Source organism: Carcharodon carcharias, chromosome 20 (genome assembly GCF_017639515.1).
Source record: "Carcharodon carcharias isolate sCarCar2 chromosome 20, sCarCar2.pri, whole genome shotgun sequence".
Lineage (NCBI taxonomy): Eukaryota > Metazoa > Chordata > Chondrichthyes > Lamniformes > Lamnidae > Carcharodon > Carcharodon carcharias.
This window is the reverse complement of record NC_054486.1, coordinates 72,625,377-72,647,170: the sequence shown is the minus strand read 5'-3', so window position 1 is coordinate 72,647,170 and position 21,794 is coordinate 72,625,377. Positions and strand designations below refer to the sequence as shown.

Genomic DNA, 21,794 nt, shown 5'->3' with positions numbered 1-21,794 from the left:
CTTATTGGCACATGGAACTCACCAAGGCTTCTTAGACAGCATCTTCCAAACCAACGACCACTATCATCTAGAAGGACAAGGGTAGCAGGCACATGGGAACACCACCACCTGGAAGTTCTCCAAGCCACACACCATCCTGACTTGGAAATATATTGTCGTTCCTTCACTGTTGCTGGGATAAAATCCTGGAACTCCCTACCTAACAGCACTGTGGGTATACCTACACCACATGGACTGCAGCAGTTCAAGAAGGCAGCTCAACATCTTCTCAAGGGTAATTAGTAATGGGCAATAAATGCTGGCCTAGTCAGCGATGCCTACATCCCATCAATGAATAAAAAATGGTCAAAAGAGGGACTGACATTGTTTCTGTGAGCTGTGCTTCATCCTCTTTTGAATGACTTACCTGATGTTCTGGAGTATCTAAAAGACAGTCAACACAGTCAGCTGTCAGTAAAAACAAGCAGCAGTTTTATTCAGTGCACATGGGAAATGCCCTTTCGGAATGCTCTAAAAGGCAATTCAAAGTTACATAGTTTCTGTAGGTTATATATACCATTTTTGGGATACCTCATCATCATTAACTCACAAGGTCTAGTTCATTACATCTGTAATTGCAAATTAGTTTACAACACAAACACAAAATGACCTGTTCTTCAGCACAAATAATTTCCACATTTATTCCTGAACATGAACTTCGCTTATTCTACCCTGACGTTTTACTGCAGTGCCTAGTCATCTGCATATCTTAGCTTGACCCTGAGGTCAAGTAATCAGTTTATTATGGAATAACTCATAACTTATTCATAAACTTATTTTATCCTGACCCAAAGGTCACATTCTTTTAGCTTATCATGGACTGACCCATAGGCTATTCAACAACTTCCTGGCCGATTCATGTTCCCTACCATATCCATTCTAGTCTTTTTACTGTAGACACTTTTAAAACTTATATCCACAACTTGGTCAAGCCTGCATGATCCCATGATGCATCCTGATATGCCACTTCACCAGATATGGATGTTTGCTGCCGATTTGGTTAATATTGGCACAGTACTTCAGGTGGTGTTACAGTAACTCCTGGGTTTAGAATTGTTTTAGTCAACAGTCATTGGTGTATTCTGATCCATTGCTACTTCTGGCACTTCTTCACAAGGGTGATTAATGTTTTTATTTGTTCTACATTAGTGCATTTTCGCCTGATCGCAAATAGAATTGTATAGTTGATGAAACTCCTAGTTCTTTTTGAGGACAGTATTGTATGACTATCATAGAAGTTTACAGCACAAAAGAAAGGCCATTTGGCTCATTTTGTCCATCCTCGATCTGGCGTGAGCAATCCAAAATCCCATTGCCTTGAACACTCCTCACAGCCCTGTATCTTCAATTGTTTGCTTATAGTTCCTTTAAACAATGTAGTGGTCTTTATCTCAACTGCTTTCTGTAGCAAAGCATTCCCTGCTTTATGTTTTTAAAAAAAATTATCCCAAACCCTCTTCACTTCATTAGAGCTTATTTTAAATGGTGTCTTATTTACTGTCCTCAGCACAGGCTTTGATTACTTGCAAAAAGGTTCAAAGCAAGAGTTTAAGGAAAACAATCTTATTGTATGTTTCAAAGAAATTTGATTGCATGGACTCCGGTGTCAAACTTTGTTGCATTGAATTTTGTTCTAATAGTAAAGCAACAATACACATGTCAATGGATAATTAATATGTGTATGTTTATTTATTTAACTTTTCCTTTAAATTCTATGTTGCTGGAGATGGCTGATGACATGATGTTCTGCTGAATGCTCAGCCTAGAAAGATGCAACATATGATCCCTAGACAGTATTGAGGTGATCTTGGTGCCTTTAGAGAAAAATTCCAAATTCAAGTAATATATCATAACATAATTTATACTTCAGAGGCATTTGGAGTCTTTATTAAAGCAAGAGCTAGTTACAATGTCCAGTAAGATGTTAATTATCTTGAATTTTGCATTAAAGGAACTAAGGGAAAGGGTGCTCAGAGGGAAATACCGGATTCCTTTTTACATGTCTACAGACTGTGAAAACCTCCTTAAACGTTTTCTGGTGCTCAATCCTTCTAAAAGAGGCACACTAGAGGTAAGAAACCCTGATTGCATTACTTTGTTCCACTGGAATAATAAAATTTTATCATACCACTATTTAGATATGTGTTCATAAAAACACAATAAGATGAAACATTGACAAAAATTTCAAAAAATCTGTGAAACAGCTAGCCTTTTCTCAAATACACAGATTATAATGGGGTAAATAGGTAATTACTGAAAACATTGCGGTTTTATTCCTTGCCTTTTGTACAGTTCTAGCCATAAAGGTTTTAAAAAATATAAGGGTAGCCAAGTAGGCAAACATTTTCTGTTACACACATCTTGCAATATTCATATAGGGAAAGGATGCATTTAGTAAGCTACAGGGTAGCCGCCCTCTTTTTTAAAAAAAAGTCTTCATTTTCATGCGTGCTTAAAACCAGTAGGAGAGATACAGACACAAAAGTGTCAAAGTAGAATGCCCGATCCCTACTGGTGAAAGCGATTAGAGTGAGGGTAAGCAGCAGAGAAAGAATATAAGTATTAAATGCCGTTAGTCAGCAAACCCACTGCACTACAAAGTAGCCCTACAATTATGGTAAGATTGAACTTCCCTATAAGTACAGAAGTAAAGTTTCAGCATTTTAACTTTAAAAAAAAAAACGATTTCTACAAAGTAATCTATACACACCTTTATTGCTAGAGAATTTTTTTCAAGGGAGAGTGTTGCTTATTTTCATGTGTGATCACAGATTTTGAAACTATAAGAAATTCAAATGATTATTTGTCATGTAACTATATTAAAATAAGCTTTAGAAGGTTAATTCCCCATAGATGAGACAGCAATGTGCTTTGCAGGGAAAGAAATGTTCAATTTTGAGAAATTGCCGATGAATTAATTTGTATGCTTTCTCATTAACTCAATTTTGAACCTATTTTTACTAGAATTTGATATCTCCTGGTGCTTGGAACACTATTCAAATTTGATCAATGACAACTTCTGAGTCAATAATAAGTTTGCATGTTACCAAACTTGAAAATACAGTCATAATCGTTTATTTACTATACACTTAATTGCAGTTTCTATTTCGGATACGCTACTGGCGGTGACCGATAATCCTCAACTTCACTTTCCTGCCTTTTCCCCATGACCCTTGATTCCCTTACTGATTAAAAATCTGTCTTATCTCAGCCTTGAATATACTTAATGTCCCAGCCTCCACAGCCCTCTGCGGTAAATAATTCCACGGAAGAAATTCTTCCTCATCTCTGTCTTAAATGGGCAACCCCTCACTCTGAGATTATGCCCTCTGGTCCTAGACTCTCCCAGAAGGGCAAACAGCCTCTCAGCATCCACCCTGTCAAGCCCTCTAAGAATCTTATATGTTTCAATAAAGTCACCTCTCATTCTTCTAAACTCCAGTGAGTACAAGCCCAACCTACTCAACCTCTCCTCATAAGAAAATCTCTCCATACCCAGAATCAACCTAGTGAACCTTTTCTGGACTGCCTCTAATGCTAGTGTATCTTTCCTTAGATAAGGGGACCAAAACTGTTCACAGTATTCTAGGTGTGATCTAACTAGTGCCTTGTATATTTTTAGCAAACCTTCCCTATTTTTATACTCCATTCACTTTGAAATAAAAAGGCCAACATTTACCTTCCTCATTACCTGCTGAACTTGTACGCTAGCTTTTTGTGATTCATGCACGAGGAGCCCCAAATCCCCCTGTTCTGCAGCTTTCTGCAGTCTTTCTCCATTTAAATAATATTCAGCTCCTCTATTCTCCCTGCCAAAGTGCATAACCTCACATTTTCCCACATAATCAGTTTGCCAAGTTTTTGTGCACTCATTTAACCTGTCTATATCCCTCTGTTGACTTTGTGTCATCCTCACCACTCACCTTCCCACCTATTTTTGTGTCATCCACAAACTTGGCGATAGTACATTCACTTCCCTCATCCAAGTCAATATATATTGGTTGCCATCCTGAAGATGCCCCCCTTATCCCAACTCTGTCTTCTATTAGTGAGCCAATCCTCTATCCATGCTAATATACCAACCCCCAATGCCATGGGCTCTTATCTTTTTAAGTAGCCTTATTTGCGGTACCTTGTCAAACGCCTCTTGGAAATCCAAATATATTACATCTACTGGTTCTCCTTCATCTATCCTGCTTGTTACCTCCTAAAATAATTCTAATAAATTTGTCAGGCATGATTTCCCCTTCATGAAGCCATGCTGACTCTGCTTGATTATAATAGGCATTTCTAAATGCTCTGCTATTACATCCTTTATAACAGACTCTTACATTTTCCCAATGACAGATGTTAAGCTAACTGGCCTATAGTTACCTGTTTTTTTTTGTCTCCCTCCCTTTTTGAATAAGGGTGTTACATTGGCAGTTTTCCAATCCTCTGGGACTTTTCCAGAATCAAAGGATTCTTGGAAGATCGCTACCAGCGCGTCCATTATCTCTGTAGCTACTTCTTTTAATATCCTAGGATGCAACCCATTGGCCTTTAGCCCCATCAGTTTCCCTAACACTTTTTCTCTAGTGATAGTTATTGTACTTATTTTCTCCCTGCCTTTTGCCCCTTGATTATTTTGTATTTTTGGAATGCTATTATTGTCTTCTACCGTGAAGACTGATGCAAAGTATTTATTCAACTCCATTGCCATTTCCTGGTTCCCCATTATTATTTCCAAGCCTCATTCTCTAAAGGGCCTATGTTCACTTTGGCCTCTCTTTTACTTTTTATACATTTAAAGAAGCTCTTAGAGTGAATTTTTATATTGCTTGCTAGTTTACCCTCAAAGTTTATTTTCTCCCTCTTTATTGTTTTTTTGTCACCTTTTGTTGGTTCTTAAAACTTTTCCAGTCCTCTGGCTTACCACTAACCTTTGCCATATTGTACGTTTTCTCTTTCAATTTGATACTATTCTTAACTTCCTTGGTTAACCATGGTTGGTTTACCCCCTTCCTACTATCCTTCTCCCTCACAGGGATATATCTTTGTTGTGAGTCATGAACTATTTTCTTAAACGTCTGCCTTGTTCAACAACCGTCTTTTCTGCTAAACTCCTTTCCCAGTTCACTCCAGCCAACTTTGCCCTAATTTCCTTTTAATTACCTTATTTATGTTTAGCGCAGTTGTTTCCAACCCAGGTTTCTCACTCTCAAACTAAATGCTAAATTCTACCATGTTATGGTCACTGTTTCCCAGGGGATCTTTTACTCTGAGATCATTTATTAAACCTGCCTCATTACACATTACCAAATCCAAAAAAGCCTGATCCCTGGTTGAATCCACAACATGTTGTTCTAGGAAGGTGTCCTGAATACACTATATGAATTCTTGCTTGTGGCTACCTCTGCCAATTTGATTTTCCCAATCTACATGAAGATTAAAATCACTCCTGATTAATATACTGCCTTTTTTACATGCCCTCATTATCTTCTGATTTATTCTCTGTCCTACAGTATAGCCACTGTTAGGAGGCTTATAGACTACTCCCACCAGTGTCTTCTTCCCCTTGTTATTTTAGCTGTTATTTTTGGTTGGGGAGATGTTATGGATAATGCATTTTGTAACAACCTAATGGATAATTTGTTGACCAAGCACAAATAATTTAAAATACATCACTGCCACCCCATTTGTTAAAGCTGAAAACTGTAATCCTGCCAAAAATGCAATAAGATGGAATTGAATTGATGAGCACTTTCGCTGATGAAGCAAAGATCTTCAGTTTTACAGCATTTCTGATCAATACTTTTCACTGAAGTCTAAAGTTTGCTTTCTATTTAAAAAGATACTTAGTTGGCCTTGTCAAACAATGCAGCTAATTGTATACTGTGCCTAAGAAATCCATTTCTAATATGCTACAGAATTTTACATTTTGTTTCAGATCTATCCTTATATGTGTGAAACATAAAGAGAAAACTTTGTGTATTAACCTCATAATCATTGATGTTTGATAATTTCTACAATTGGAATTGCTCTATTTTTCTTCCTCATTTTTCTCTGACCTTCTCTACCTTTATCTGTAAACTACAGAACCAATGTTAAAATAACTTGCCTCATTTTCCTTTACTGTTGTGATAAGTACCTACATTGCACATTGTATCTTTGTGTGATAACACACCCAAGGTTCCTGCTTAGGAAATTCTGGAAACAAACTCTGTAACACTAAAACAATTATATGTGAAATTCTGGTTCAAAACTTATGCAATCATCAAAGATTACTGGCCACTAAGTAAAAGTTAATTCCAATCCATGTTGTCTCTTTTCTAACTTAGTTATCCCTTTTTAAGGACCCGGATGAAAATAATTTCAAAATGCAGAAAAGAAAGGTTGAGAAAGCAACAGTCATAATACAAGAAGAGATAAAGATAACATAAACATGCATGGAACAGAAAAGGCTTTAGGAAATAATAGTAAGCTACATGATAAGATAAAGCAGGAATAGTTTTTTAAAAAACAAAGTAATTTGCCCCTGTAGCAACGTACAGAGCAACAGAAGCAAATGGGCAGAATTAAAAACAGTAAATAAAAGTGGGGTAACTGATGTAATTGTGATATTGGAAACATTGCTAAATGCTGGATAGGATTGGCAGTTAAATGTTGCAGGCTGTAATGTATTATGGAATCTTAGGATGGGAAGAAGGGGTGGTGAGTTTGCTATATTATTCAGAACAACAAAAGTAAAGTATTCTAGAGACATAAGTAACAACAGAAGAATTAAAGTAAGGATATTGTCTCTAAGGCATGAGCAAGATAAACTTAGAAGAGTTGATGCTGAAATCCAAGAATACTGTGTAGAGACTTTGCCTCAGTTTTAAGAGGTGAATAAAGAACAAATGATTATTGTAGAAGCTGTCAAGAGGGATGTTATCACTGTTAAGATTGAAAGAAAAGTGATAGTAGACAAACTAGCCAAATGTAAGGAGGACAAATGCCAAGTCAAGGTGGATTACATTCATGGATACTTGAAGTAAACTAGGGAGAGATTAGCAGAAGCACTGGTAACAATATATTAAAAAGTCAGTAGAGAAGGAAATCGTGCTGGAGAAGAGGGACAACAAAAATGTAATTCCTATTTTCAGTGAGTAAAAACTAATGCAGGGAAATGTGGAATAGTTATCATATTGCTTCGGTAGAAAGATAGAATTTGATTGTCTTCAGAAAGGGAGTAAAAACAAATGCAGGGAAATGTGGAAATGCATTGGTGGAAATATAATCAAATTCTTGCTAAGGGATGAAATAACAACACTTCCATAACTTTAAAAAAATGGATTTCTAACAGGAAGGTCATGTTTACTAAATTTATTGAATTTTATGAAGAAATTAGAGTAGACAAGGGTAATGTAGTGAATGTGGATTTCATGGATTTCAAAGGTTTTCATTAAGGTACTATATGGGATTCATAACATCCAGGCATGTAAAGTCATGGACTAGGCAGTCAGGACATGTGGAGTCAGGGACAAGTTGCAGAACAAACTGAAAGATGGCTACATCACAGAAAATGCTAAAAAGTCAAAGGAAGTTTCTCAAACTTGTAGAAAGTGGTTAATAGTGTCCATAGGAATCCATATATAACAACTGTTGTTTATTGCGTCCTGAATAATTTGGATTTGGGCATTAGAGATGCAATGTCAATATTTGCAATGATATCACTTTGGGGGCTGGAGCATGGAAGACTACATCAAAATATAGTAATGAGTAAGCAGGATAGTAAAATGGCCAGATAAGTTGCTATTGAAATTCAGTATAGTGAAGTATGAGTGAATGCATTTTGTTTGTATAAATAAGGTCACTTATTCCATTGGAAGATATGAAATTAAATGAGTCAGAGGAGCAAGGATATTTGTGAATACATTGCTAAAGAGTACTGTACACAGTTTTAGGATATTGAAACACTGGAGAAATTGCAGAAAAGATTTCCAATGGTATTAGCAGAAATGAGAGGCTATAACTATCAGAAAAGTTTGAGCAGGCCGGGGCTCTTTTTTCTGAAAGAGAGAGGACCAAGAGGAGATCTGATAAAGGCATTTAAAAATAGTCCAGATCAAAGGGCATAATTATGATGGCCATTAACAAATCAAATAGAGTTTAGAAGTAATTATACAGATTGGTGCAAATGTGGGACTCGAAGTGGTTGAGGCATATAGCATTGACATAATTAAGCGGAGACCTGGTACATACATGAGGGACAAAGGATTACAGTATATGGGGACAGGGAGCAAAGACATAGAGTTATAGAAAGCTCATGTGAAGTATAAACAGAGCTATAGACCAGTTGGGCCAAACTGTCTGTATCTGTGCAACAATTTTAGGTATGTGTGTAAAATTATGGTTTGTTCTAATGTAATGCAACTGAGATGAGCACTATATTAGCATACATAGCAAACTACTGCTGAAGCATCATGCCTATAGCTGTTGGCATTAGAACGTCCTTCTGTTTGAGAAGCTATCTGATGATTATGCAGATAAGCAAGCTGAGCAATTTGACTGAGATGATCCATGCTGGGGGCAGAGAGAGCAGGACAATGAGTTTCAATAACCAACGACATGGAGGAAAGATCAGGGTTCATATTCCTGTTGATGACTATCCAGTGACTTCTTTGAAAAGTATGCTCACATGGATTTCAGATGAGGACAAGTTTATGCCAAGCTGTATTGCCACTCATCTCCTTGATCAGGTAGCCAGCTGAAACTCAACGTCTAGACTCACAGGCAATGAATATCTCTTTTGCTAATGTACTGCAACTAGTGCATATGAAACCAAAACTTAACGTGAATCATTGCTTTCACTCACAATGAGGAGAAATGATTGGAAAGCAACAATCAATCGCTATGTGTGTTTCAGATGAGCAGTAGCAACCATGGGTCAACTTTAGTTCTATGTTCCTTCACACAGGTACATCACTGAGATCTCTTTCAATCTTGTTAAATTGAATTTAATCTTTATTCTTTTGATGCTAGCAAATCATGAAGGATCGATGGATTAACGCAGGTCATGATGACGATGAGCTTAGACCTTTTGTAGAACCAGATTTGGATATCGCAGATTCCAAGAGAATAGGTAAGTGTGAATCAATTGCTGTGCTGAGTTTGTTATTCGCCTTATTGTAGCACTGAAGGAATATTCCAGGTTAAAGTTTCAAATTTCACTAAACTATTATATACAGTTAAAACAGAAGATCCCCACTTAAATCAGAGGTATTCAGCATAGTGGACACCCAAACTTCCCATTTAGTGAAGGTCTCCCCATTGTAGAGGAACCACGTCATCAGCAATGAATACATTGCATTAAATTGAAAGAAGTGCAAGTAATTGCTATTTCGCTTGCCTTTGCTGGACACCTTGGTTAAGTTTGCAAGCATAGCCCTGAGCTTCTGGCTGCTTGCTATCTTAATTTACCTTTCCTCATTCTGACCTCTCTGCCTCCAGCCTTCTACACTGTTCCAATGAAGTTCAACAAAGTTCAAGGAACAGGACTTCATCTTTTGATTAGAAACTTTACAACTTCCAGACTGTACATTGGTTATAATCTGAAGTTATTGAAATCATTGCTGCCTTTGTTTTTGGACAGCTGGTGCTGGTAATGCCCCTGTTAATGCCACTTACAGCTTCTCTAGATCCATCTTGTGTTTCTTTAGTTGTCTCATTACTACCCACTTTTGCCTTGCTGCTTCATCTCTTTTGTCTTTTAAATCACTGCCTATCACAATCTCTCCCCTTCATTCTTGCATCCACTCTTTCCCACTTCTTACCTAGTGCAGCGCCAGGGAAAAACTGCTAAATCTGTAACTTTTCCCAGTTCTGTTAAAAGGTCATTGGCCTGAAAAGTGAACTTTGTTTCTATTTCCACAGATGCTGACTAATGCTAAATATCTCCATCATTCTCTGTTTAATTTCAGATTTCCAGCATTCACAGTATTTTGTTTTTTTTAAAACTGGATACTATAGTTTGTTCTTGTCACAATGTTTGCATCATGTGATGAGAAGCAATTTAGACAAGACAGGATAAATGGCAGCGCATAACTTATGCGCTTTATGCACTGTTTAAAAACAAAATCTAGAATTAAAAGTCTAATGATGACCATGAAACCATTGTCGATTGCCGTAAAAACCCATCTGGTTTACCAATGTCCTTTAGGGAAGGAAATCTGCTGTCCTTACCTGGTCTGGCCTACATGTGATCCAAGCCCACAGCAATGTGGTTGACTCTTAAATGCCCTCTGAATTAGCCTAGCAAGATTCTCAGTTCTCAAGGGCTATTGGGGATGGGCAATAAGTGCTGGTCCTGCCAGCGATGCCCACACCCCTTGAACATTTTTAAAAAGAACACAAAATGTAACGTAGGACTCTGCAAACTAAACAGCATTAATTATTGTAATAGATTTGAATTGTGAAATGGCAACCTATTTCATTCCTTTTAGCCATCACCATCTAAAGGCTTTTCTTACTATAACAGTATACAGACCATATCATGGTATATTCCAATCCATTTCTCATATTTTAGTATTGAAATATTGTATGAGTTTATAATTTTTAATATACTTGTATAGAATCATAGAAAGGTCACAGCACAGAAGAAAGCCATTTGGCGTGTCATGACCATGCCAACTCCCTACAGGGGCAGCTCAGCCTAGTTCCTCTCAGCCGCTTTTTCTCCATAGTCCAACATATTCTCTTTTGAAGGCTTCTATTGAATCTACCTTCCCCCACGCTTTCAGATAGTATATTACAGATCCTAACCACTCACTGGGTAAAAATATTTTTCCTGCTGTCCCATTTGCTCTTTTCACATCCACCTTAAATCCAAGTCCTCTGGTTCCCGATCCTTCCGTCAACAGGAACAGTTTCTCCCTATCTACTCTGTCCAGACCACTCATAATTTTGAACACCTCTATCAGATCTCCTCTTAATCTTCACTTCTCTAAGGAAAACAGCCCCAGCTTCTCGAATCCATCCGCATAACTGAAATTCTGCATCCCTGGAAATATTCTCGTGAATCTTTTCTGCACCGTCTCTAATTCCTTCATATCCTTCCTGAAGTGTGGTGCCCAGAACTGGACACGGTAATCCTGTTGACCCAAACCTCTGTTTTATACAGGTTTAACTTTGTTGCTTTTTTTTTACACAATTCCTCTATTTATAAAACCCAGAATCCCTTTTGCTTTATTAACCATTTTCTCAACCTGCCTTGCCACCTTCAATGATTTGTGCACATATACCCCCAAGTCCCTCTGCTCCTGCATCCCCTTTAGAATTGTAGCCTTTAGTTTATATTACCTCTCCTCCTAATACCAAAATAGATCACTTCACACTTCTCTGCATTAAATTTCATTTCTCATTTGCCCGACCATTCCACCAACCTGCCCATGTGCTCTTGGAGTTTATCACTATCCTCTTCACAGTTTGTGATACTTCCAAGTTTTATGCCATCTGCAAATTTTGAGATTATGCCCTGTCTACCCATGTATGGGTCTTAGAATAGAATCGTAGAAAATTTATGGCACAGCAGGAGGCCACTTGGCCCATCGTGTCCGGGCCAGCCCGAAAAACCGAACCACCCAGCCTAACCCCACTTTCTAGCATTTGGTCCATAGCTCTGCAAGTTATAGCACTTCAGGTGCATATCCAGGCACTTTTTAAATGAGGTGAGGCTTTCTGCCTCTATCACCCTTTCAGGCAGTGAGCTCCAGACCCCTACCAACCTCTGGGTGAAAATCTCTTTCCTCACCTCCCCTCTAATCCTGCTGTGAATCACTTTAAATTTATGCCTCCCCCCTAGTCACTGAGCTCGCTGCTAAAGTAAATAGGCCCTTCCCATCCACTCCATCCAGGCCCCTCACAATTTTGTGCATCTTAATCAAATTTCCCCTCAGCCTCTTCTGTTCCAAGGAGAACACCCCAGCCTATCCAATGTTTCCTCATAGCTTTTTTTTTTAATTTATTTACGGATGTGGGCATCGCTGGCTAGGCCAGCATTTATTGCCCATCCCTGATTGCCCTTGAGAAGGTATCAGTGAGCTGCCATCTTGAACTGTTGCAGTCTCTGTGGTGTAGGTACACCCACAGTGCTATTAGGGAGAGAGTTCCAGGATTTTGACCCAGCGACAGTGAAGGAACGGTGATACATTTCCAAGTCAGGATTGTGAGAGGCTTGGATGGGAATTTCCAGGTGGTGGTGGTGTTCCCATCTATCTGCTGCCCTTGTCCTTCTAGATGGTAGTGCTGTCGAAGGAGACTTGGTAAATTCCTGCAGTGCATCTTGTAGATGGTACACACTGCTGCCACAGTGCGTCAGTGATGGAGGAAGTGAATGTGGATGGGGTGCCAATCAAGTGGGCTTCTTTGTCCTGGATGGTGTCTAGGTTCTTGAGTGTTGTTGGAGCTGTAATCGTCCAGGCAAGTGGAGAGTATTTCATCACGCTCTTGACTTGTGCCTTGTAGATGGTGGACAGGCTCTGGGGAGCCAGGAGGTGAGTTACTCGCCACAGGATTCCTAGCCTCTGATCTGCTCTTGTAGCCGCAGTATTTATATGACTAGTCCCGTTTAGTTTCTGGTCCGTGGTAAGCCCCCAGGATGTTGATAGTGGGGGATTCAGCGATTGTAATGCCATTGGATGTCAAGGGACAATGGTTGGATTCACTCTTGTTGGAGATGGTCATTGCCTGGCACTTGTGTGGCACAAATGCTACTTGCTACTTGTCAGTCGAAGCCTGAATATTGTCCAGGTCTGACTGCATTTGGGCATGGACTGCTTCAGTATCTGAGCAGTCGCTGCAATTTTCCAGTCCTCGCAGCATCCTCATAAATCTCCGCTGTACCCTCTCTAGTGCAGTTATATCCCTTCTATGATGACATGACCAAAACTGCACATAATACTCAAATTGTGGCTTAACTAATGTCTAATATAGCTCCAGCATAACCTCCCTGCTCTTATGCCTGAGCTGGTAAAGGAAAGGATTTCATATGCCTTCTTAACCACCTTATCAACCTGTCCTGCTACCTTCAGGGACCTGTGGCCATTCACTCCAAGGTCCCTCACTTCCTCTGCACCTCTCCTTATCATTCCATTTACTGTGTATTCCTTGCCTGTTTGACCTCCCCAAATGCATCACCTCACAGGGTTGAATTCCATTGTCACTTTTCTACCCACCTGACCAGTCCATTGTTATCTTCCTACAGTCTACAATGTCTCCTCAATCAACCACATGGCCAATTTTTGTATCGTCTGCAAACTTCTTGATCATGCCCACTAAATTGAAGTCCAAATCATTAATATATACACCACAAGAAGCAGGGGACCTAGTAATGACCCCTCCACTGAAACAGCCTTCCAGTCGCAAAATCATCCATCAACCATTACGCTTTGTTTCCTGCCACTGAGCCAATTTATATCCAGATTGCTACATTCCCGTGGATCCCATGGGCTTTTATTTTTTAACAAGCCTGCCATGTGGGACCTTGTCAAAAGCCTTGCTAAAATCTATGTAAACTGCATTAACTGTATTACCCTTATAAATCCTCCTTGTTATTTCCTCAAAAAATTCAATCAAATTAGTCAGACACCACCTTCCCTTAACAAATCCATGCTAACTTCCCTTGATTACTCAATGCCTTTCTAAATGCCTTTCTATCCTGTCTCTAATAATTGAACACAATAATTTGCCCACCACCGAGGTTAGATTGGCCTGTAATTATTCGGTCTATCCTTCATTCCCTTTTTAAACAAAGGTACAACATTAGCAGACCTCCAATCCTCCAGCACCACACTTGCATCCAATGATGATTGGAAAATGATGGTCAGACCCTCCACAATTTCCTCCCTGGCTTCTTTTAACAGCCTGGTAACATTTCATCCAGCCCTGGGTGTTTATCCACTTTCAAGGACACTAATCCCCCTTAATACTTCCTCTCTCCCTATGTTTATCACATCTAATATTTCACACTCCTTAACTACAATGTCTGCATTGCCCCTTTTTTTATGAAGACAGACTCAAAGTATTCATTAAGAACCATAACCACATCTTCCATTTCCACACATAGGTTACCTTTTTTCACTTTTATGAGCCCTTCTCTTTCCTTAGTTATCTTCTTACTCTTAATAAATTGATAAAACATCTTTGAGCTCACCTTGATTTTGTTTGCCAATATTCTTTCATGCCTTCTCTGCTTTCCTGATTTCCTTTTTGATTTCACCCCTGCACTTTCTACTACTTTCAGCTTTCTGTAGTATTGAGTTCTTGGTGTCTGACATAGCTTTCCTTTTCTGCCTTATCTTACCCTGTAAGCTCCTTAATACCCAGGAAGCTCTATATTTGGTCAGCCCACTCTTTTTCTTTGTGGGAACCTGTTTACTTTGATTCCCTTGAATCTCCCCTTTGAATGCGTCCCACTAAGTAGCTATTTCCAGTGCACTTTTGCTAAATCATTTCTCAGCTTAATATAATTGGCCTTAACCGAATTTAGAACTTTAACCCCAGTTCTATCTTTGTCCTTTTCCATAATTATGTTAAAACTAACTGAATTATGATAACAACTACTAAAATGCTCTCCTACTGCCACTCCTTCCACCTGCCCAGCTTCATTTCCTAAAACTAAGTCCAGAATCCCGCCCTCTCTTGTTGGACTTGCTACATACTGGCCAGAAAAGTTCTCCTGAATGCACCTTAAGAATTCTGTTCCCTCCATTCCTTTCGCTCTAAAACTAATAGTTAATATTGAGATAGTTAAAATCCCCTACTATTACTGCCCTATTGTTTTTGCACTTCCCAGAGTGCATATTTACTCTTCTATCTCCCTCTGACTGTCTGGGGTCTATAGTACACTCCCAATAGTGTGAATGTCCCTTTTTTGTTCCTAAGCTCAATCTACATGGCCTCAGTTGATGATCCTTCTAATATACCATCCACATAACAGCTGTAATTGCTTCTCTAACCAAAATTGCCAACCCTTTTTATCCCTCCCTCTCTCTCTGTCTCTCTCTCTCATCTGAAAACCCTGTAACCAGGAACGTTGAGCTGTCATTTCTGTCCCTTTTTAAGCCATATTTTATAGTCATTAATATAGATCATGAAAAGCAGGGATCCTAATAATCCACAAGGCAAGGTGGTGGCGTGGCACTTATGTCGGTGGGCTAGCAATCCAGAGGCCTAGGCTAATGCTTTGGGAACATTGGCTCAAATCTCATCATGACAGCTGGTGTATAAATTATATAATAATTATAATTTCAATTCATTCATAAATCTGGAAATAAAAGCCGGTAATGGTGATCATTAAACTATTGTCGAAAAAGCTCATCTGGTTCACTAATGTCCTTTAGGGAAGGAAATCTGCTGTCCTTCCCTGCTCTGGCCGAGATATGACTCCAGACCCAAAGCAATGTGGCTGACTCTTAAATGCCTTCTGAAATAGCCTAGCAAGCCACTCAGTTGTACCAAGCCACTCCAAAGTTGAAAAGGAATTAAACCAGACAGACAACCCAGCATCGACCAAAGCAATAAAAACGACAACGGCACACCCAGCCCTGTCAACCCTGCTAGCATCTAATTTCTGGGGGCTTCTACCAAAATTGGGAGAGCTGTCCCACAGACTAGTCAAGCAACTGCTTTACATAGTCGTACTCCCTGAATCATACCTTACAGACAATGTCCCAGATACCACCATCACCATCCCACCAGCGGGACAGACCCACCAGAGGTGGCGGCAAAGTGATATACATTCAGGAGGGAGTGGCCCTAAAAGTCCTCAACATTGTGTCTGGACCAGTGAAGTCTCTTGACATCAGATCAAACATAGGCAAGAAAACCTCCTGCTAATAACTGCCCACCCTCAGCTGTTGAATCAGTACTCCTCCATGTTGAACACCAATTGGAAGAAGCACTGAGGGTGACAAGGGCATAGAATGTACTCTGAAATGAGGTCTTCAATGCCTATCACCAAAAGTGGCTTGGTAGTACCATTCTTGACCGAGCTGGCCAAGTCCTGAAGGATGATACTGCTAGACTGGGCCTGCAGCAGGTGGTGAGGGAACCAACAAGAGGGAAAAACCTATTGATCTCATCTTCACCAGTCTACCTGTCTAGATGCATTTGTCCTTAACAGTTTGGTAGGAGTGAGCACCTCACAGTCCTTGTGGAGACAAGGTTCCGTCTTCACATTGAGGATTCTATCCATCATGTTGTATGGCACTACCACCTTGCTAAATGGGATAGATTTAGAACAGATTAACAACTCAAAATTGGGCATCCATGAGACGAGGTGGGCCATTAGCAGCAGCAGAATTGTATTCAATCACAATCGGTAACCTCATGGCCCAGCTTATCCCACACTCTAGCATTACCGTCAACCCTGGTTCGATGAAGAATTCAGAGAGTATGCCAATAGTAGCACTAGGCATACCTAAATATGAGGTGCCAACCTGGCAAAGTTTCTACACAAGACTATTTGCATGCCAAAAAGGAGAAGCATCATGCGGTAGACAGAGCTAAGTGATTCCACAACCAACGGATCAGATATAAGCTCTGCAGTACTGCCACATCTCGACGTGAATGATGGTGGACAATTTAACAATGGGAGGAGGGGTCTCTACAAGTTCTCAATGAGAGGGGAGCAAGGACATCAGTGCAAAAGATAAGGCTGAAACATTTGCAACAATCTTCAGCTAGGAGTGCTGAGTGGATGATCCATTTTGGCCACCTCCTAAGGCCCCCAGCATCACAGATGCCACTCTTCAGTCAATTTGATTCACTCCATGTAATATCAAGAAATGGCTGAAGGCACCAGCGATCGCAAAGGCTATGGGCCCTGACAACATTCCAGCAATATTACTGAAGAGCTATGCTCAAGAACTGGTCACGCCCCTGGTGCAGCTGCTGCAGTACAGCTGCTGCAGTACAGCTACAACACTGGCATCTACCCGGCAATGTGGAAAATTGCCCAGGTATGTCTTGTCCACAAAAATCAGGAGAAATCCAACCCAGCCAATTACCGCCCCATCAGTCTACTCTCAATCATCAGCAAAGTGATGGTGTCATCGACAGTACTATCAAGCGGCACCTACACAACAATAACCTGCTCACTAACGCTCAGTTTGGGTTCAGCCAGGGCCACTCAACTCCTGACCTCATTACAGCCTTGGTTTAAACTTGAGCTGAACTTAAGAGTTGCAAGGGACTGTCCTTGACATCAAGGCAGCATTTGATCAAGTGTGGCATCAAGGACCCCTAGCAAAACTGAAATCAATGAGAAGCAAGGCAAAATCTCCACAAGTTGGAAACATATGTAGCACAAAGGAAGGTGATTGTGGTTGTTGGAGGTCAGTCCCAGGACAGTTATTTGCTGCAAAATTTTCAGCCTCTGACCTGCTCTTGTAGCCACAGTATTTATATGGCTGGTCCAGTTAAGCTTCTGGCCAATGGTAATGCCCAGAATGTTGATGATAGGAGATTCAGTGATGATAATGCCCTTAAATGTCAAAGGAGATGGTTAGATTATCTCTTCTTGGGAATAGTCATTGCCTGGCACTTGTGTGGAGCAAATATTACTTACCATTTATCAGCCCGTGCCGGAATGCTCAGTCCCAGGACATCACTACAAGAGTCCCTCAGGGTAGTTTCCTCGGCCCAACCATCTTCAGCTGCTTCATCAATGACCTTCCCTTCATCATAAGGTCAGAAGTGGGTATGTTCGCTGATGATTGCACAATGTTCAGCACTATTCATGGCTCCTCATACTGAAGCAGTCCGCATCCATATGCAACAAGACCTGGTCAACATTCCAGCTCGGGCTGATAAATGGTAAGTAATATTTGCGCCACACAAGTGCCAGACAATGACTATCCCCAAGAAGAGATAATCTAACTATCTTCCCTTGACATTCAATGGCATTACCATCACTGAATCTCCTACTATCAACATTCTAGGCATTACCATTGGCCAGAGGCTTAACTGGACCAGCCACATAAATATTGTGGCTACAAGAGCAGGTCAGAGGCTGGAAATTCTGCAGCAAATAACTCAGCTCCTGAGTCCCCACAGCCTGTCTGCCATCTACAAAGTACAAGTCAGGAGTGTGATGAAATACTCTCCACTTGCCTGGATGAGTGCAGCTCCAACAACATTCAAGAAATTCGACACCATTCAGGACAAAGCCATTAATTGGCACCCCATCCACCACTTTCAATATTCACTCCCTTCACCACCACCGCACAGTGGCAACAATGTACATCATTTACAAAATGCACTGCAGCAACTCACCCATGGTCCTTCGACAGCATCTTCCAAACCTGCAGTCTCTACCACCTAGAAGAACAACGGCAGCAGTTGCATGGGAACTCCACCACCTGCAAGTTCCCATCCAAGCCATACACCATCCTTCACAGTTTTTGAGTCAAAATCCTGGAGTTCTCTTCCCAGTAGCACTGTGGGTGTACCTACGCCTCATGGACTGTAGCGTTTCAAGAAGGCAGCTCACCACCACCTTCTCCAGGACAGTTAAGGTTGGGCAACTAATGCTGGCCTAGCCAGCTATGTTCACATCCCATGAAGGAATAAATAAAAAAAAACCATCCCCTTGGAATCCCATTATATACCTTCCTCCAGTCTGAAAAACAACCATTCGCCACTACTCCATTTCTTGTCACTTAGCCAATTCCATATTCATGCTGCTACTGCCCCTTTTATTCCATAAGCTCTAAGCCTATTATGATGCATTTTATCAAATGCCTTTTGAAAGGCCGTATGCACCACATTAACTGCATTACCTTCATCAACCCTTTCTGTTACCTCATCAAAAATCTCAAACAACTTAGTTAAACTTGATTTTTCCTTAATAAATCCATGCTGGCTTACCTTAATTAATCCACATTTGATGAAACAACTTAATTTTTGACCCGGATTTTCATTTCTAAAGGCTTTCCCACCACAATATTAAATTGACTGGCCTGTAGTTGCTGGGCTTACCCTCGCATCCTTTTTTGAACAAGGGTGTAACATTTGAAAATCTCCAGTCCTCTGGCACCATCCCTATATCTAAGGAGAGCTGGAAGATCATGGCCAGTGCCTTCGTAATTTCCACTCAATATCCTTGGATACATCCCATCCAGTCCTGTGATTTAACAACTTTAAGTACAGCTAATATCTCCTCTAATTGCTCCTCTTCATCAACTTTTAGCCCATGCAGTGTCTCAACTACCTCTACTTTGACTAAGATTTGGGCAGCATTTTCTTCTTTTGTAAAGACAGATGTAGTGTACCCATCTAGTGCTTCAGCCATGCCCCTTGCCTCCAAGTGTAAATTCCCTTTTTGGTCCTTAATTAACCCCACTACTCCTTTTACCACCCTTTTCCTATTTTTGTGTCCACAGAAGACTTTTGGATTCCCCTTTATGTTAACATAAATGTTAGTATATTTTGCAGTTTTTCTCATCAACTGAACAGGGAGCTACTTAAATACATTTATGAAATGTTTTTGTAATGTAGATAGTAAATAAGATAAAGAAATCAGTACTATAGTTTTAATATATGCTTAACCTACCTTTTCATAACTGTTTGCATTTAAAGCGAATTTAAATATTCATTATATTGATTGTCTTTTGTATATTCTGAGTTTCAGGTTAAGTTATAACTCGTATTTGCATTCTAATTTGAATTTTTTTTGTTTTTGTACTATTCAAAGTGAGAGATTTCAAAGCAAAGAAGCAGAAGACTTCTAGTTTTCATACAATCATCTAATGTTACAGAAAGAAAAAAGACCATCCATCAAATATGGCCTTACTTTTTTCTCTACATGAGCCATCTAGTCCAATGTTGTCATTAAGCACTTCGAAGTTAGGCGTAGCATTAGATAGATATAAAATAAGGCTCCCCTTACAAAATATATCTTAAGCTCAACCTCAGAGATAGTTTTATTTATACAAGTATGAGTTTTCTACTTCTAGTAACAGCTAATCTTTTGATCATAATCAGTGAAGCTGCTAATTTGTGCCAAATTGAGCAGCAATGTGTATGATCCTTACAATCAGCTGATATATTTTTATGCTTTCATGATTAGCCTACCTCAGACCTTGGTCCTAATGACAGCTGGGCAGCATACTAAACCACAATATCACATAGTTGTCCTTAAGTAATGGTTTGTTCTTCTGTGGAAGCTATAAGTGGGTTTAGGAAGAGAAAGAAAGTGCAAAAGATTCATATTTATCGATTTAGAAGATTATTAGCAACCTTCAAAAGGGAATATGTGGTGCAAGGATAAGATTACATTTGAAAGAATATATTGGAAGATAACATACTCGATCAGGTAACAGTTAGGACTAGTCTGTTTGAAAACTACTGATCTCTATTTTACAGATATAATGGTTGGAATGGGTTATAGCCGAGAGGAAATCCAGGAATCCCTTGCCAAAATGAAATATGATGATATAACTGCAACATACTTGTTGCTGGGTCGAAAGTCCAATGAGGTAAGAAAGAAAGAAGAATAAGCTTGCATTTGTATAGCCTCTTTCACAACTTCAGAACTTCCCAAAGTACTTTGTGACTAATGTAGTATTTTCAAAGTAGTTACTGTTGCAATGTAGGGAAATGTAACTGCCAATGTGCACACACAAATGCCTCAAAAACATTAACGAGATAAATTGCCAGATAATCTGCTTTTAGTGGTGGTCATTGAGGAACAAATATCAAATAGAACAACAGCTTGCTCAGACCACCTCCTCGTGATTAATATCATTGGATCTTTTAAGTCCTACCTGAGAGAGCTACAGTAACTTGGTTTAATGTCTTATTCGAAAGACAGTAGCTATGACAATGCAACACTTCCTCAATACTACATGGAAGTATCAGCCTACATTATGTGCTCAAAGCTCTGGAGTGGGACTTGAACCCACAACCATCTGACTCGAATGTAAGGATGCTATCACTGAGCCAAGCCAATCCCTTTACAACCAATAATGACCAAAATAACATTGATTGCCCTACATTTTCTATTTACCTGACTTTACAGTGTAAATTTCTCCTATATTCTGAGCTCTCCAGAATCTATGCACCTTTGCTGCCTAGAAAGCAGCCAGCTGCTAAGATATGATGTGTTGCATTGGCAGGATAACCTAATTTGCCCAACTAATTTCCATTCCACATTGAAAATGCAACTGCTTTAGGTACCCTCCAGTTTAACACAGCTAAGATTAGAAACTGGGAAGAGTGAAGGATTGAATCCGTACCTTTCTGTTTGAGTCACATTGTCTCCTTGCCACATTTACTGTAGCGGTTCAAGAAGGTGGCTCATCACTGCCTTCTCAGGGACAGTTAGGGAATAGCAACAAACACTGGCTTTGTCAGCAATGGTCAAATCCCATGAACAGTTAACAAAAAGATGGGGGAGGGGTAAATAACTAGCATTTTTTGCTTCCAGATCACTTAATTTTAAGAATTGGAATAGTTAATTCCATTGAAGAAATCTGGGGTAGGCTATGATTCAAAATAACTCAAAATGGCATCGTAGTTGTTGTCCTATATTTACCATCCACTAGCTTAAATCATGTCTCCTTGTCCTACTAACCTTTTCCATAACTGTCTTGTCCCTCGAAGACCACCTCTCAGGTGCTTACATTCCAGGCTGCAATACCCAAGTCTCTTCTCATAATTTCAGCCCTTTGACAATGGGGTTCAGCCTCAGGGCTCTTCCCTGTGCTGCCTCTAACACTTGAAAATCACTC

General features: G+C 39.8%; 1 protein-coding gene across 9 annotated transcripts in view; it reads left to right on the top strand.

Annotated features, from left to right (window-relative positions):
* Positions 1 to 21,794, top strand: part of mark3a (MAP/microtubule affinity-regulating kinase 3a) — a 226,615-nt gene that overhangs the window by 176,608 nt on the left and 28,213 nt on the right. For all 9 annotated transcript variants that reach the window (XM_041213916.1, XM_041213914.1, XM_041213913.1 and 6 more), the window contains 3 exons: positions 1,991 to 2,110; positions 9,046 to 9,145; positions 20,428 to 20,540. In XM_041213916.1, coding sequence (XP_041069850.1) covers positions 1,991 to 2,110; positions 9,046 to 9,145; positions 20,428 to 20,540 — 333 coding nt within the window. The remainder of the gene's footprint in view (positions 1 to 1,990; positions 2,111 to 9,045; positions 9,146 to 20,427; positions 20,541 to 21,794) is intronic.